This window comes from Panulirus ornatus, chromosome 29 (genome assembly GCF_036320965.1).
Source record: "Panulirus ornatus isolate Po-2019 chromosome 29, ASM3632096v1, whole genome shotgun sequence".
Classification (NCBI taxonomy): domain Eukaryota; kingdom Metazoa; phylum Arthropoda; class Malacostraca; order Decapoda; family Palinuridae; genus Panulirus; species Panulirus ornatus.
In genome coordinates, this window is record NC_092252.1 from 21,067,211 (window position 1) to 21,081,722 (window position 14,512).

Here is a 14,512-nt window from a genome sequence, read left to right on the forward strand (position 1 = left end):
TCATTTGCCCTCTTTTTCACCTCTTGCACCTTTCTCTTGACCTCCTGCCTCTTTCTTTTATACCTCTCCCACTCATTTGCATTTTTTCCCTGCAAAAATCGTCCAAATGCCTCTCTCTTCTCTTTCACTAATAAACTTACTTCTTCATCCCATCACTCACTACCTTTTCTAATCAACCCACCTCCCACGCTTCTCATGCCACAAGCATCTTTTGCGCACGCCATCACTGCTTCCCTAAATACATCCCATTCCTCCCCACTCCCCTTACCTCCTTTGTTGTCACCTTTTTCCATTCTGTATTCAGTCTCTCCTGGTACTTCCTCACACAAGTCTCCTTACCAAGCTCACTTACTCTCACCACTCTCTTCACCCCAACATTCTCTCTTCTTTTCTGAAAACCCCCACAAATCTTCACCTTAGCCTCCACAAGATAATGATCAGACATCCCACCAGTTGCACCTCTCAGCACATTAACATCCAAAAGTCTCTTTTCGTGCGTCTATCAATTAACACGTAATCCAATAATGCTCTCTGGCCATCTCTCATACTTACATATGTATACTTATGCATATCTCGCTTTTTAAACCAGGTATTCCCAATCACCAGTCCTTTTTCAGCACATATATCTACAAGCTCTTTACCATTTCCATTTACAACACTAAACACTCCATGTATACCAATTATTCCCGCAACTGCCACATTACTCACCTTTGCATTCAAATCACCCATCACTATATGCCGCTCTTGTGCATCAAAACCACTAACACACTCATTCAGCTGCTCCCAAAACACTTGCCTCTCATGACCTTTCTTCTCATGCCCAGGTGCATATGCACCAATAATCACCCATCTCTCTCCATCAACTTTCAGTTTTACCCATATCAATCTAGAATTTACTTTCTTACACTCTATCACATACTCCCACAACTCCTGATTCAGGAGTAGTGCTACTCCTTCCCTTGCTCTTGTCCTCTCACTAACCCCTGACTTTACTCCCAAGACATTCCCAACCACCCTTCCCCTTTACCCTTGAGCTTCGTTTCACTCAGAGCCAAAACATCCAGGTTCCTTTCCTCAAACATACTACCTATCTCTCCTTTTTTCACATCTTGGTTACATCCACACACATTTAGACAACCCAATCTGAGCCCTCGAGGAGGATGAGCACTCCTCGCGTGACTCCTTCTTCTGTTTCCCCTTTTAGAAAGTTAAAATACAAGGAGGGGAGGGTTTCTGGCCCCCCGCTCCCGTCCCCCTTTAGTCGCCTTCTACGACACGTGAGGAATGCGTGGGAAGTATTCTTTCTCCCCTATCCCCAGGGATAATATATATTACTTGGCCCCCTTCTCTGTTCCTTCTTTTGGAAAATTTAAAAAAAAAATTAGAGGGAAAGATTTCCAGCTCCCCGCTTCCTTCCCTTTTAGTCGCCTTCTACGACACGCAGGAAATACGTGGGAAGTATTCTCTCTCCCCTATCCCCAGGCATATACTTCCCACGTATTCCCTGCGTGTCGTAGAAGGCGACCAAAAGGGGAGGGAGCGGGGGGCTGGAAATCCTCCCCTCTCATTTTTATTTTTTTCCAAAAGAAGGAACACAGAAGGGGGCCAGGTGAGGATATTCCCTCAAAGGCCCAGTCCTATTTTCTTAACGCTACCTCGCTAATGCGGGAAATGCCGAATAGTATGAAAGAATATATATATATATATATATATATATATATATATATATATATATATATATATATATATATATATGTATATATATATATATTTTAACTTTCTAAAATGGGAAACAGAAGATGGAGTCACGCGGGGAGTGCTCATCCTCCTCGAAGGCTCAGACTGGGGTGTCAAAATGTGTGTGGATGTAACCAAGATGTGAAAAAAGGAGAGATAGGTAGTATGTTTGAGGAAAGGAACCTGGATGTTTTGGCTCTGAGTGAAACGAAGCTCAAGGGTAAAGGGGAAGAGTGGTTTGGGAATGTCTTGGGAGTAAAGTCAGGGGTTAGTGAGAGGACAAGAGCAAGGGAAGGAGTAGCAGTACTCCTGAAACAGTTGTGGGAGTATGTGATAGAGTGTAAGAAAGTAAATTCTCGATTAATATGGGTAAAACTGAAAGTTGATGGAGAGAGATGGGTGATTATTGGAGCATATGCACCTGGGCATGAGAAGAAAGATCATGAGAGGCAAGTGTTTTGGGAGCAGCTGAATGAGTGTGTTAGTGGTTTTGATGCACAAGACCGGGTTATAGTGATGGGTGATTTGAATGCAAAGGTGAGTAATGTGGCAGTTGAGGGAATAATTGGTATACATGGGGTGTTCAGTGTTGTAAATGGAAATGGTGAAGAGCTTGTAGATTTATGTCCTGAAAAAGGACTGGTGATTGGGAATACCTGGTTTAAAAAGCGAGATATGCATAAGTATACGTATGTAAGTAGGAGAGATGGCCTTAGAGCGTTATTGGATTACGTGTTAATTGACAAGCGCGCGAAAGAGAGACTTTTGGATGTTAATGTGCTGAGAGGTGCAACTGGAGGGATGTCTGATCATTATCTTCTGGAGGCTAAGGTGAAGATTTGTATGGGTTTTCAGAAAAGAAGAGTGTATGTTGGGGTGAAGAGGGTGGTGAGAGTAAGTGAGCTTGGGAAGGAGACTTGTGTGAGGAAGTACCAGGAGAGACTGAGTACAGAATGGAAAAAGGTGAGAACAATGGAAGTAAGGGGAGTAGGGGAGGAATGGGATGTATTTAGGGAAGCAGTGATGGATTGCGCAAAAGATGCTTGTGACATGAGAAGAGTGGGAGGTGGGTTGATTAGAAAGGGTAGTGAGTGGTGGGATGAAGAAGTAAGATTATTAGTGAAAGAGAAGAGAGAGGCATTTGGACGATTTTTGCAGGGAAAAATGCAATTCAGTGGGAGATGTATAAAAGAAAGAGACAGGAGGTCAAGAGAGAGGTGCAAGAGGTGAAAAAAAGGACAAATGAGAGTTGGGGTGAGAGAGTATCATTAAATTTTAGGGAGAATAAAAAGATGTTTTGGAAGGAGGTAAATAAAGTCCGTAAGACAAGAGAGCAAATGGGAGCTTAAGTGAAGGGCGCAACTGGGGAGGTGATAACAAGTAGTGGTGATGTGAGAAGGAGATGGAGTGAGTATTTTGAAGGTTTCTTGAATGTGTTTGATGATAGAGTGGCAGATATAGGGTGTTTTGGTCGAGGTGGTGTGCAAAGTGAGAGGGTTAGGGAAAATGATTTGGTAAACAGAGAAGAGGTAGTAAAAGCTTTGCGGAAGATGAAAGCCGGCAAGGCAGCAGGTTTGGATGGTATTGCAGTGGAATTTATTAAAAAAGGGGGTGACTGTATTATTGACTGGTTGGTAAGGTTATTTAATGTATGTATGACTCATAGTGAGGTGCCTGAGGATTGTCGGAATGCGTGCATAGTGCCATTGTACAAAGGCAAAGGGGATAAGAGTGAGTGCTCAAATTACAGAGGTATAAGTTTGTTGAGTATTCCTGGTAAATTATATGGGAGGGTATTGATTGAGAGGGTGAAGGCATGTACAGAGCATGAGATTGGGGAAGAGCAGTGTGGTTTCAGAAGTGGTAGAGGATGTGTGCATCAGGTGTTTGCTTTGAAGAATGTATGTGAGAAATACTTAGAAAAGCAAATGGATTTGTATGTAGCATTTATGGATCTGGAGAAGGCATATGATAGAGTTGATAGAGATGCTCTGTGGAAGGTATTAAGAATATATGGTGTGGGAGGCAAGTTGTTAGAAGCAGTGAAAAGTTTTTATCGAGGATGTAAGGCATGTGTACGTGTAGGAAGAGAGGAAAGTGATTGGTTCTCAGTGAATGTAGGTTTGCGGCAGGGGTGTGTGATGTCTCCATGGTTGTTTAATTTGTTTATGGATGGGGTTGTTAGGGAGGTGAATGCAAGAGTTTTGGAAAGAGGGGCAAGTATGAAGTCTGTTGGGGATGAGAGAGCTTGGGAAGTGAGTCAGTTGTTGTTCGCTGATGATACAGCGCTGGTGGCTGATTCATGTGAGAAACTGCAGAAGCTGGTGACTGAGTTTGGTAAAGTGTGTTAAAGAGGAAAGTTAAGAGTAAATGTGAATAAGAGCAAGGTAATTAGGTACAGTAGGGTTGAGGGTCAAGTCAATTGGGAGGTAAGTTTGAATGGAGAAAAACTGAAGGAAGTAAAGTGTTTTAGATATCTGGGAGTGGATCTGGCAGCGGATGGAACCATGGAAGCGGAAGTGGATCATAGGGTGGGGGAGGGGGCGAAAATCCTGGGAGCCTTGAAGAATGTGTAAAAGTCGAGAACATTATCTCGGAAAGCAAAAATGGGTATGTTTGAAGGAATAGTGGTTCCAACAATGTTGTATGGTTGCGAGGCGTGGGCTATGGATAGAGTTGTGCGCAGGAGGATGGATGTGCTGGAAATGAGATGTTTGAGGACAATGTGTGGTGTGAGGTGGTTTGATAGAGTAAGTAACGTAAGGGTAAGAGAGATGTGTGGAAATAAAAAGAGCCAGGTTGAGAGAGCAGAAGAGGGTGTTTTGAAATGGTTTGGGCACATGGAGAGAATGAGTGAGGAAAGATTGACCAAGAGGATATATGTGTCGGAGGTGGAGGGAACGAGGAGAAGTGGGAGACCAAATTGGAGGTGGAAAGATGGAGTGAAAAAGATTTTGTGTGATCGTGGCCTGAACATGCAGGAGGGTGAAAGGAGGGCAAGGAATAGAGTGAATTGGATCGATGTGGTATACCGGGGTTGACGTGCTGTCAGTGGATTGAATCAGGGCATGTGAAGCGTCTGGGGTAAATCATGGAAAGCTGTGTAGGTATGTATATTTGCGTGTGTGGACGTATGTATATACATGTGTATGGGGGTGGGTTGGGCCATTTCTTTGTCTGTTTCCTTGCGCTACCTCGCAAACGCGGGAGACAGCGACAAAAAAAAAAAAATATATATATATATATATATATATATATATATATATATATATATATATATATATATATTTTTTTTTTTTTTTTTTCTTTTTTTTTTATACCTCGTCGCTGTCTCCCGCGTTTGCGAGGTAGCGCAAGGAAACAGACGAAAGAAATGGCCCAACCCCCCCCCATACACATGTACATACACACGTCCACACACGCAAATATACATACCTACACAGCTTTCCATGGTTTACCCCGGACGCTTCACATGCCTTGATTCAATCCACTGACAGCACGTCAACCCCTGTATACCACATCGCTCCAATTCACTCTATTCCTTGCCCTCCTTTCACCCTCCTGCATGTTCAGGCCCCGATCACACAAAATCCTTTTCACTCCATCTTTCCACCTCCAATTTGGTCTCCCTCTTCTCCTCGTTCCCTCCACCTCCGACACATATATCCTCTTGGTCAATCTTTCCTCACTCATTCTCTCCATGTGCCCAAACCATTTCAAAACACCCTCTTCTGCTCTCTCAACCACGCTCTTTTTATTTCCACACATCTCTCTTACCCTTACGTTACTTACTCGATCAAACCACCTCACACCACACATTGTCCTCAAACATCTCATTTCCAGCACATCCATCCTCCTGCGAACAACTCTATCCATAGCCCACGCCTCGCAACCATACAACATTGTTGGAACCACTATTCCTTCAAACATACCCATTTTTGCTTTCCGGGATAATGTTCTCGACTTCCACACATTTTTCAAGGCTCCCAAAATTTTCGCCCCCTCCCCCACCCTATGATCCACTTCCGTTTCCATGGTTCCATCCGCTGACAGATCCACTCCCAGATATCTAAAACACTTCACTTCCTCCAGTTTTTCTCCATTCAAACTCACCTCCCAATTGACTTGACCCTCAACCCTACTGTACCTAATAACCTTGCTCTTATTCACATTTACTCTTAACTTTCTTCTTCCACACACTTTACCAAACTCCGTCACCAGCTTCTGCAGTTTCTCACATGAATCCGCCACCAGCGCTGTATCATCAGCGAACAACAACTGACTCACTTCCCAAGCTCTCTCATCCCCAACAGACTTCATACTTGCCCCTCTTTCCAAGACTCTTGCATTTACCTCCCTAACAACCCCATCCATAAACAAATTAAACAACCATGGAGACATCACACACCCCTGCCGCAAACCTACATTCACTGAGAACCAATCACTTTCCTCTCTTCCTACACGTACACATGCCTTACATCCTCGATAAAAACCTTTCACTGCTTCTAACAACTTGCCTCCCACACCATTGCAGTGGAATTTAATAAAAAAGGGGGTGACTGTGTTGTTGACTGGTTGGTAAGGTTATTTAATGTGTGTATGACTCATGGTGAGGTGCCTGAGGATTGGCGGAATGCGTGCATAGTGCCATTGTACAAAGGTAAAGGGGATAAGAGTGAGTGCTCAAATTACAGAGGTATAAGTTTGTTGAGTATTCCTGGTAAATTATATGGGAGGGTATTGATTGAGAGGGTGAAGGCATGTACAGAGCATGAGATTGGGGAAGAGCAGTGTGGTTTCAGAAGTGGTAGAGGATGTGTGGATCAGGTGTTTGCTTTGAAGAATGTATGAGAGAAATACTTAGAAAAGCAAATGGATTTGTATGTAGCATTTATGGATCTGGAGAAGGCATATGATAGAGTTGATAGAGATGCTCTGTGGAAGGTATTAAGAATATATATATATATATATATATATATATATATATATATATATATATATATATATATATATATATATATATATTTTTTTTTTTTTTTTTTATACTTTGTCGCTGTCTCCCGCGTTTGCGAGGTAGCGCAAGGAAACAGACGAAAGAAATGGCCCAACCCCCCCCCATACACATGTATATACATACGTCCACACACGCAAATATACATACCTACACAGCTTTCCATGGTTTACCCCAGACGCTTCACATGCCTTGATTCAATCCACTGACAGCACGTCAACCCCGGTATACCACATCGCTCCAATTCACTCTATTCCTTGCCCTCCTTTCACCCTCCTGCATGTTCAGGCCCCGATCACACAAAATCTTTTTCACTCCAACTTTCCACCTCCAATTTTTCTATATATATATATATATATATATATATATATATATATATATATATATATATATATATATATATATATATGTATATATATATATATATATATATATATATATATATATATATATATATATATATATATATATATATATATACAATCTTGATATCAAGTATTTTGAGAGGATATTCAGTAGTCGTGTCTGTAATGGGTAGGTTGTTGCAACATGTCACCTGCTCAGAACACGTCATGCCCAGCAGGAGTGTGAGACCTGTGTTGAGTGACCCATCGTGGACGAGGATGCTGCTGGACCAGCTGCTCTACTTCCTGACCTGGCTGGGGCTCCTGACGCCGCCCCTCGTTCTCCTGAACGGCGACGCCCCAGCTGGTAATGTTACAGCGACAACAGCTGAGGTGGTCGACCTGACTGCGTTGTTCATGCAGGCGTGAGTCTGGTAGTCGTGTGGAGTTCTCTTCTGTAAGATACAGTTAATGGTCTTCATTTCAATATGCATGACAGCTATACATACATTCGTTACCTTATTCATACGTATAATGGCAGGTTTTTATCTTCATATACAGATCTGTCGTTCATGTCTTTACCTGAACTTTGATATAAGCTTCATGTACCCATGTTATCATACCAGGGAACATGTGTAGTCTGATCTTCGACACTTAGATGTGCAGAGTGCCAGTTCTCGTGATAATGTTCCTTGGTAATGATGATTAATTTTACTATATACATCTTACACCTCCAATGTAGCCTAACTGGGATAGTGATACCTCCAATGTAGCCTAACTGGGATGGTGACACCTCCAATGTAGCCTAACTGGGATGGTGACACCTCCAATGTAGCCTAACTGGGATGGTGACACCTCCAAGGTAGCCTAACTGGGATGGTGACACCTCCAAGGTAGCCTAACTGGGATGGTGACACCTCCAAGGTAGCCTAACTGGGATGGTGACACCTCCAAGGTAGCCTATCTGGGATGGTGACACCTCCAAGGTAGCCTAACTGGGATGGTGACACCTCCAAGGTAGCCTAACTGGTATGGTGACACCTCTAAGGTAGCCTAACTGGGATGGTGACACCTCCAATGTAGCCTAACTGGGATGGTGACACCTCCAAGGTAGCCTAACTGGGATGGTGACTAGCTACACAGAACTTAAGATGATGATAGTGAGGGGTCCAGAGATTCCCTTTAATGTGGCTCCTTCAGCTGCACCCCACGAGAGCAGGATAAGTTGGACTCCTTTGAAGTAGGAAGGTCCTGGACGAGACTTTACTCCTTCCTTCTGCTAACGATGATACAACCTCGTCCAAGTTGGCTTCTTCCTGTTAATATGACGGACTTGTGCAGCGAGTAACTGTGTAACAAATATCTGCCATCTGTTCCTGCGTAATAAGTGTTCTTTTATATTTGATGTCCAAATACGACAAAAAGTGATCATTATTCCCTTCAAACCTTGTTCTTGTGATCAAGACTGTGACAGTTTCATATTGACCTATGTTTCAGAACATTCCAGATAGATTCAGTGCTGATATAGAACTTTATAGAACATTCCAGATAGATTCAGTGCTGATATAGAACTTTATAGAACATTCCAGATAGATTCAGTGCTGATATAGAACTTTATAGAACATTCCACATAGATTCAGTGCTGATATAGAACTTTATAGAACATTCCAGATAGATTCAGTGCTGATATAGAACTTTATAGAACATTCCAGATAGATTCAGTGCTGATATAGAACTTTATAGAACATTCCAGATAGATTCAGTGCTGATATAGAACTTTATACAAGTTTCCAGTAATATAAGTAGTAGTATAAATATGAGCGCCTTCAGCTCGCCAGTCGAGTGTAGCTCTGTAAGTGGATGTATATAAATCCATTTTTCTGTGATGGTATCTGGATGCTGCAAGTCTCCAGCAGACACATTTGGCTGCGTCTGCCTCCAAGTTATGATAACAAGAACGAGAAATTAGTGTGTGGCAGCATGAGGTGAGATGTGCCACATCTACAAGGTATATTTCAACACGTCTCTACCCCGGGGAGCAAGACAAGTTCTGGCCACCTCATCTCACACTTGCCACCAATGCAAAAAAACTCCTGCAGGTAACATGACTACTCGTTAGGTTGGCGAAATTATCATCATGTTTAGAATTTTTGAAATTTAATATCTTATTTTTATTCAAATCATATAAGGAATATGTTGAGAGAATCCCTTAGTCATGGGTGAAATGAATTTATAAACAAATATGAATATTTTCATAATCACAATCTTATATTGTTTTTTGCAGGATGGTACAGAGGCGGAATAGAGAGCCAGTGAGTTCACCATCCCAATAATTTGGCGGAAACTCATTGACCACTGCAGCAAGTGTGCATGGTGCTGGACCCTCCCAAACCTGTTATCACGTATCCGAACCTTCCATCATCCACTTCCCCGGTGCCACACGGCCCAGAGCTCCCCATTCCTCCAGACAGTGAGACGCCGTCGTCACAACAGACCAGCAAGTCAGAGGAGAAGACGTTGTTGATCCAGATTACAATTTCAGAGTTGCAGCTGAGAAGAGAAACTCCGTAATCAGAAACACCTTAGTCTCACAAAGTCCGGGCAGCCTCCACATAGCATGCTGAGGGCAGCTCCACATAGTTATGTTGAGGGCAGCCTCCACATAGCATGCTGAGGGCAGCTCCACATAGTCATGCTGGGGGCAGCCTCCACATAGTTATGTTGAGGGCAGCTCCACATAGTCATGTTGAGGCAGCCTCCACATAGTCATGCTGAGGCAGCCTCCACATAGTCATGCTGAGGCAGCCTCCACATAGTCCATGCTGAGGGCAGCCTCACATAGTCATGCTGAGGGCAAGCCTCCACATAGTCATGTTGAGGCAGCCTCCACATAGTCATGCTGAGGGCAAGCCTCCACATAGTCATGCTGAGGCAGCCTCCACATAGCATGCTGAGGGCAGCTCCACATAGTCATGTTGAGGCAGCCTCCACATAGCCATGCTTGAGGGCAGCCTCCACATAGTCATATTGAGGGCAGCCTCCACATAGTATGTTGAGGGCAGCCTCACATAGTCATGCTGAGGCAGCCTCCACATAGTCATGCTGAGGGCAAGCCTCCACATAGTCATATTGAGGGCAGCCTCCACATAGTCCATGCTGAGGGCAGCTCCACATAGCCATGCTTGAGGGCAGCCTCCACATAGTCATGTTGAGGGCAGCCTCACATAGCCATGCTGAGGCAGCCTCCACATAGTTATGTTGAGGGCAGCCTCACATAGCCATGCTGAGGCAGCCTCCACATAGCCATGCTGAGGGCAGCTCCACATAGTCATGCTGAGGGCACCTCCACATAGTCATATTGAGGGCAGCCTCCACATAGTATGTTGAGGGCAGCCTCACATAGTCATGCTGAGGGCAAGCCTCCACATAGTCATGCTGAGGGCAGCTCCACATAGTTATGTTGAGGGCAGCCTCCACATAGTTATGTTGAGGGCAGCCTCCACATAGTATGTTGAGGGCAGCCTCCACATAGTTATGTTGAGGGCAGCCTCCACATAGTCATGTTGAGGCAGCCTCCACATAGTTATGTTGAGGGCAGCCTCCACATAGTCATGTTGAGGGCAGCCTCCACATAGTCATGCTGAGGGCAGCCTCCACATAGTTATGTTGAGGGCAGCCTCCACATAGTCATGCTGAGGGCAAGCCTCCACATAGTCATGTTGAGGGCAGCATCCACATAGTCATGTTGAGGCAGCCTCCACATAGTATGTTGAGGGCAGCCTCACATAGCCATGCTGAGGCAGCCTCCACATAGTCATATTGAGGGCAGCCTCCACATAGTCATGTTGAGGCAGCCTCCACATAGTATGTTGAGGGCAGCCTCCACATAGTATGTTGAGGGCAGCCTCCACATAGTATGTTGAGGGCAGCCTCCACATAGCATGCTGAGGGCAGCTCCACATAGTCATGCTGAGGGCAGCTCCACATAGCCATGCTGAGGCAGCCTCCACATAGTCATATTGAGGGCAGCCTCCACATAGTCATGTTGAGGCAGCCTCCACATAGTCATGTTGAGGGCAGCCTCACATAGTCATGCTGAGGGCAGCTCCACATAGTCATGTTGAGGCAGCCTCCACATAGTCATGCTGAGGGCAGCCTCCACATAGTCATGCTGAGGGCAAGCCTCCACATAGCCATGCTTGAGGGCAGCCTCCACATAGCCATGCTGAGGGCAGCCTCACATAGCCATGCTGAGGGCAAGCCTCCACATAGTCATGCTGAGGGCAAGCCTCCACATAGCCATGCTTGAGGGCAGCCTCCACATAGCCATGCTGAGGGCAGCTCCACATAGCCATGCTTGAGGGCAGCCTCCACATAGCCATGTGAGGGCAGCCTCCACATAGTTATGTTGAGGGCAGCCTCCACATAGCCATGCTTGAGGGCAGCCTCCACATAGTCATGCTGAGGCAGCCTCCACATAGTCATGCTGAGGGCAAGCCTCCACATAGTCCATGCTGAGGGCAGGCCTCCACATAGCCATGCTGAGGGCAGCCTCACATAGCCATGCTGAGGCAGCCTCCACATAGTCATGTTGAGGCAGCCTCCACATAGTCATGCTGAGGGCACCTCCACATAGCCATGCTGAGGGCAGCTCCACATAGTTATGTTGAGGGCAGCCTCCACATAGCCATGCTGAGGCAGCCTCCACATAGTTATGTTGAGGGCAGCCTCCACATAGCATGCTGAGGGCAGCCTCCACATAGCATGCTGAGGGCAGCCTCCACATAGTCCATGCTGAGGGCAGCTCCACATAGTTATGTTGAGGGCAGCCTCACATAGTCATGCTGAGGGCAAGCCTCCACATAGTCATATTGAGGGCAGCCTCCACATATCATGCTGAGGGCAGCCTCCACATAGTCATGCTGAGGCAGCCTCCACATAGCATGCTGAGGGCAGCTCCACATAGTCATGCTGAGGGCAGCTCCACATAGTTATGTTGAGGGCAGCCTCCACATAGTCATGCTGAGGGCAGCCTCCACATAGTCATGTTGAGGGCAGCCTCACATAGTCATGCTGAGGGCAGCCTCCACATAGTCATGCTGAGGGCAAGCCTCCACATAGTCCATGCTGAGGGCAGCCTCACATAGTCATGCTGAGGGCAGCTCCACATAGTCATATTGAGGGCAGCCTCCACATAGTCCATGCTGAGGGCAGCTCCACATAGTTATGTTGAGGGCAGCCTCCACATAGTTATGTTGAGGGCAGCCTCCACATAGCATGCTGAGGGCAGCCTCCACATAGTCCATGCTGAGGGCAGCTCCACATAGTCATGCTGAGGCAGCCTCCACATAGTTCATGCTGAGGGCAGCCTCCACATAGTCATGCTGAGGGCAGCCTCCACATAGTCATGCTGAGGGCAGCCTCCACATAGTCATGCTGAGGGCAGCTCCACATAGTCATGCTGAGGCAGCCTCCACATAGTCCATGCTGAGGGCAGCTCCACATAGTCATGCTTGAGGGCAGCCTCCACATAGTCATGCTTGAGGGCAGCCTCCACATAGCCATGCTTGAGGGCAGCCTCCACATAGCCATGCTTGAGGGCAGCCTCCACATAGCCATGCTTGAGGGCAGCCTCCACATAGTCATGTTGAGGCAGCCTCCACATATCATGCTGAGGGCAGCCTCCACATAGTTCATGCTGAGGGCAGCCTCCACATAGTCATGTTGAGGCAGCCTCCACATAGTCCATGCTGAGGGCAGCTCCACATAGTTATGTTGAGGGCAGCCTCCACATAGCCATGCTTGAGGGCAGCCTCCACATAGTCATGCTGAGGCAGCCTCCACATAGTTCATGCTGAGGGCAGCCTCCACATATCATGCTGAGGGCAGCCTCCACATAGTCATGCTGAGGCAGCCTCCACATAGCCATGCTGAGGGCAGGCCTCCACATAGTCATGCTGAGGGCAAGCCTCCACATAGTCATATTGAGGGCAGCCTCCACATAGCATGCTGAGGGCAGCTCCACATAGTCATGCTGAGGGCAGCCTCCACATAGTCATGCTGAGGGCAGCCTCCACATAGTCATGTTGAGGCAGCCTCCACATAGTCCATGCTGAGGGCAGCTCCACATAGTCATGTTGAGGGCAGCCTCACATAGTCATGCTGAGGGCAGCCTCCACATAGTCATGCTGAGGGCAGCCTCCACATAGTCATGCTGAGGGCAGCCTCCACATAGTCATGTTGAGGCAGCCTCCACATAGTTATGTTGAGGGCAGCCTCACATAGTCATGCTGAGGCAGCCTCCACATAGTCCATGCTGAGGGCAGGCCTCCACATAGTCATGCTGAGGGCAGCCTCACATAGTCATGCTGAGGGCAAGCCTCCACATAGTCATGTTGAGGGCAGCCTCCACATAGTCATGCTGAGGGCAGCCTCCACATAGTCATGCTTGAGGGCAGCCTCCACATAGTCCATGCTGAGGGCAGCCTCACATAGTCATGCTGAGGGCAGCCTCACATAGTCATGCTGAGGGCAGCCTCACATAGTCATGCTGAGGGCAGCCTCCACATAGTCATGCTGAGGGCACCTCCACATAGCCATGCTGAGGCAGCCTCCACATAGTCCATGCTGAGGGCAGCCTCCACATAGTCCATGCTGAGGGCAGCTCCACATAGTCATGCTGAGGGCAGCTCCACATAGCCATGCTTGAGGGCAGCCTCCACATAGTATGTTGAGGGCAGCCTCCACATAGTTATGTTGAGGGCAGCCTCCACATAGTTCATGCTGAGGGCAGCCTCCACATAGTCATGCTGAGGCAGCCTCCACATAGTCATGCTGAGGGCAAGCCTCCACATAGTCATGTTGAGGCAGCCTCCACATAGTCCATGCTGAGGGCAGCTCCACATAGTTATGTTGAGGGCAGCCTCCACATATCATGCTGAGGGCAGCCTCCACATAGTCATGCTGAGGGCAGCCTCCACATAGTCATGTTGAGGGCAGCCTCACATAGTCATGCTGAGGCAGCCTCCACATAGTCCATGCTGAGGGCAGCCTCACATAGTCATGCTGGGGGCAGCCTCCACATATCATGCTGAGGGCAGCCTCCACATAGTCATGCTGAGGGCAGCCTCCACATAGTCATGCTGAGGGCAGCCTCCACATAGTCATGTTGAGGCAGCCTCCACATAGCATGCTGAGGGCAGCCTCACATAGTCATGCTGAGGGCAAGCCTCCACATAGTCATGCTGAGGCAGCCTCCACATAGTCCATGCTGAGGGCAGCCTCCACATAGTCCATGCTGAGGGCAGCCTCCACATAGTCCATGCTGAGGGCAGCTCCACATAGTCATGTTGAGGGCAGCCTCCACATATCATGCTGAGGGCAGCCTCCACATAGTCATGCTGAGGCAGCCTCCACATAG

At 46.9% G+C, this 14,512-nt stretch overlaps 1 protein-coding gene across 1 annotated transcript in view; it reads left to right on the plus strand.

Moving 5' to 3' along the window:
• LOC139758183 (gamma-interferon-inducible lysosomal thiol reductase-like) overlaps positions 1 to 14,512 on the plus strand; it is a 286,092-nt gene that overhangs the window by 76,557 nt on the left and 195,023 nt on the right. The window contains exon 2 of the mRNA XM_071679391.1: positions 7,332 to 7,621. Within this exon, the coding sequence (XP_071535492.1) occupies positions 7,564 to 7,621 (58 nt within the window). The 5' untranslated portion in view covers positions 7,332 to 7,563. The remainder of the gene's footprint in view (positions 1 to 7,331; positions 7,622 to 14,512) is intronic.